The 2,940-nt window shown below is 57.2% G+C and overlaps 1 protein-coding gene across 1 annotated transcript in view; it reads right to left on the minus strand.

Moving 5' to 3' along the window:
- Positions 1-1,392, minus strand: part of Eml2 (EMAP like 2) — a 25,146-nt gene extending 23,754 nt beyond the window's left edge. The window contains exons 1-2 of the mRNA XM_033765854.1: positions 1,302-1,392; positions 1-143 (exon numbers count right to left, since the gene is read on the minus strand). The exon at positions 1-143 is cut by the window's left edge and continues 1 nt beyond it. Of these exons, the coding sequence (XP_033621745.1) occupies positions 1-143; positions 1,302-1,311 (153 nt within the window). The 5' untranslated portion in view covers positions 1,312-1,392. The remainder of the gene's footprint in view (positions 144-1,301) is intronic.
- Between the last annotated feature and the right edge of the window lie 1,548 nt (positions 1,393-2,940).

A 2,940-nucleotide genomic window follows, 5' to 3' on the forward strand; every position in this document is an offset into this window, starting at 1 on the left:
TTCGCACGCCCGCAGGCGACGCAGCGCGTCCGCCAGCGCCGCCTTTAGGACTGCCAGCTCGTCCTCCTGCAGCTGCAGCCGCTGCTCCAGCGCCGACACGCGGTCGTCCACCTCCATGCCGCTCGTGCCGGACAAATTGTCATCTGGAAGGCAGGGGAGCGCTGGCTGCGGGGCTCCTAAGAGCTTCAGGGCCGAGGCCTCCTCCCGACTTCCCAGGTCTAAGCGTCGGGGGAGGCGGGACGGCCACTCCCCCTTCTTCTCCCGCAACCTGGGGCGGGGAAGGCTCCTCAAAGAGAAGGAAATCCCCACCTCTCTCCTGCCCTACCCCACCTCCTCTCTCTGCCTCGGCGCCCAGGCTGTGTGTGACCTTGGGGTAGTCCCTTCCTCTCTTCGAAGATTCTGAGAATCTTGGGGCCTCCTGTTCTAGCTTTAAGATTCTATGACTGCCGGCCGAGGTGGTGCACCCCTGTGATCTCAGTTCTCTGGGAGGCTGAGGCAGGAGTAAAATTTAAAAAAAAAAAAAAAAAAAAAAAAAAAGAAAAGAAAGAAAGAAAGAAAGAAAGAAAAGAAAGTTTGAGCTCAGCAATTTAGTGAGACCCTGTCTCAAAAAAATTAGGGCAGAGGGTTTAGCTCAGTGGTTCCGCCACCTTCCTCGCAAGTGCAAGATCCCTAGTTTGATCCCCGGTACCATAAATAAAAATTTAAAATTTAAAAATTTAAAAAAGGTCTGGGGATGTAGCTCAGCGCGAAGGCCCAGGTTGGACCCTCAGTACCGGACCAGAAAAAAAAATAATGACTAAGATGATAAATATGAGTACGATCAACATTTTAGGATGGCATCAACCTGTTCCTCCTGACACTAACGTTCGAGAACATATCCGAAACGGTCTCTGATGAATATCAATATGGTCACAGGTACGAGCAGTACCTCAGTTCCTCCGACTTTCCTCCCCTTCCCCTCTGCTGCTCACCGAGGGGTTCCCTCACCCCCTCCAGCCAGCGGTAAGGACGGAGCTTTTGCGTCCCCTGGTGACCTACTTGGGGATTGCAGGCATCATATAGTGGACCCAGGAGACCCAAGGAAGAAAAATGCTTGCGGAGATGACACCCCATCTCTCTTCCCAGCCGGAGTTCCTCTCCTCTGTCCCCTTTATTTATTTTGCCTCTACTCTGCATCCCAAATTTGCCTCTTCTCCTCCTCTTCAACCCATGGGTGCTGCGAAAATGACTCTTCCTTCACCTTCCCAGCCCAGTTTCCCAAAGGGAGGCACCCTCCCCGCTCACTCCCAAACCACTCATACCCAGACTCATCGCTGGCCACAGCCGAGGAGGCCCTGGCTCCCAGCCTGCTAGAAGTAAAGACGGTGGCACAAACCGGGACGGGGCATGGAGGTCGCACCTGCCATCCCGCTCGTCCCTGGCCGCCCCGCCTGTCCGCTGGGCTCCGCAGTGCAGCCGCGGGTCCCTCCCCCTCTCTCCGCCACCCAATCGCCTGCCGGACTGCGCTGGCCCTGCCCTCCCCCCAACACGTCAAGGGTCCGGGTCTGGACCTGCAGAGGAGGGTGGGGGGCTCCCGAGGCCAGGAGAGAGCAGTCTGGATTCGGAACCCAAGAGGGAGGGTTCGGACAGGGGGATCTCGGGCTTCTGTTGACATCACGTTTTGCAACGCAGCAAGCAAAGAGGCTGGAGGGCGTGCGCAGAGATAGGCAAAGGGTCACACAAGCCAATAGGTGGGAACCTAACTTCTGCCTTAGGCTGAGTCCCTTCCTACCTATCATTAGTACTACAAAAGGAGGGGCGCTTGTTATTCAAGCTTGTGTGTGCTGGGCCCTGCTCATGAAAAACACTAAGTCCTAGTCCCTGCTATGGTACGTGCTCAGTAAACCCAGAACAGAATTAACTGTCCTATTAGGCTACCTGCTGCTCCCAGCAACTCTACGAGCTGTATGATTCTACTTGTGTTAGGGGAAGAGGAGGAGAAAGGGGTTGGAGCCCAGAAGGTTGAAGCTACTTGTTAGGGACACACAGCAGTTCAGTAGCAGAACTGTTCCTGGCCCGGGCTTGGGCACCTGTCATCCTGCCTCCGGGAGGGGCAGAGGATGACAGAATGAACGCCCTGGCTCCTCTGCCAGTTGCAGGGCTCCCTGGCTGAAGGGTCTGTGCCCAAGGAAGCCACCTCCAAACTGGAAGATGATCCCCTCTGAGGGCCGCTCAGAGTGAGACAGAGGCACTTTCACCTTGACACTCGGCCCCCACCCGGAAGCCAGCGTCGTTCTGAGGTCTCGGCCCGCTTCCCCGACAAGCCGCCCCCCCAGCTCCCTCCCGTCCACTCAATCCCCTCGGCTTCAGAAGGCCTCCAACTCCCCTCATCCAGACCTGACATCCACAGTGCGCCCCCACCCCGTATCACAGCCATTTGTCTAGGAAGAGGGGAGGGGTCTAGTGGAGGGCAGGGAAGAGGATTTGGGGGGCCGCAGTGGAGCAGAAATCTTCTGGCGTCATTCGTAGCCATTCCACGCCCTGCCCTCAACCCTTACACCAAATCCCACCCTCACCTCCGATCTGTCTGTCCTTCTGCTAGGGAGACAGAGGAGGGTCCCAAGACTCGTGGGGGGAGGGGGGAGTTTCAGGTCGAGTCGACCTCAAGGCCATCGCTTCTTCCAGCCCCAGGATCCCGAAGCTCTGCCCCTCCTGCTGTCTGGCCACTTGGGAAGCAAGGGAAGATTCAAGTGGGTAGGGGCCGGGTCCCTGGCTTTGCGGATGGGGACGTTGCTCCAGGGGATGAAAGGGGATCTTCCGCAAAGACGGGAAGTGGGGGATAGGGACTTGGAAGGATGGGGCAGGAGAAGGGTCCTACTCTGGGTTGGGCTAGGGACGGAACTGAGGAGGAGTCTCACCGTTGCAGTATTGCAGCAGCGAGGACGTGTCGTAGAGGCCGCA

The sequence above is a fragment of the Fukomys damarensis genome, unplaced genomic scaffold (genome assembly GCF_012274545.1).
Source record: "Fukomys damarensis isolate Sample0158 unplaced genomic scaffold, DMR_v1.0_HiC HiC_scaffold_19, whole genome shotgun sequence".
Taxonomy (NCBI): domain Eukaryota; kingdom Metazoa; phylum Chordata; class Mammalia; order Rodentia; family Bathyergidae; genus Fukomys; species Fukomys damarensis.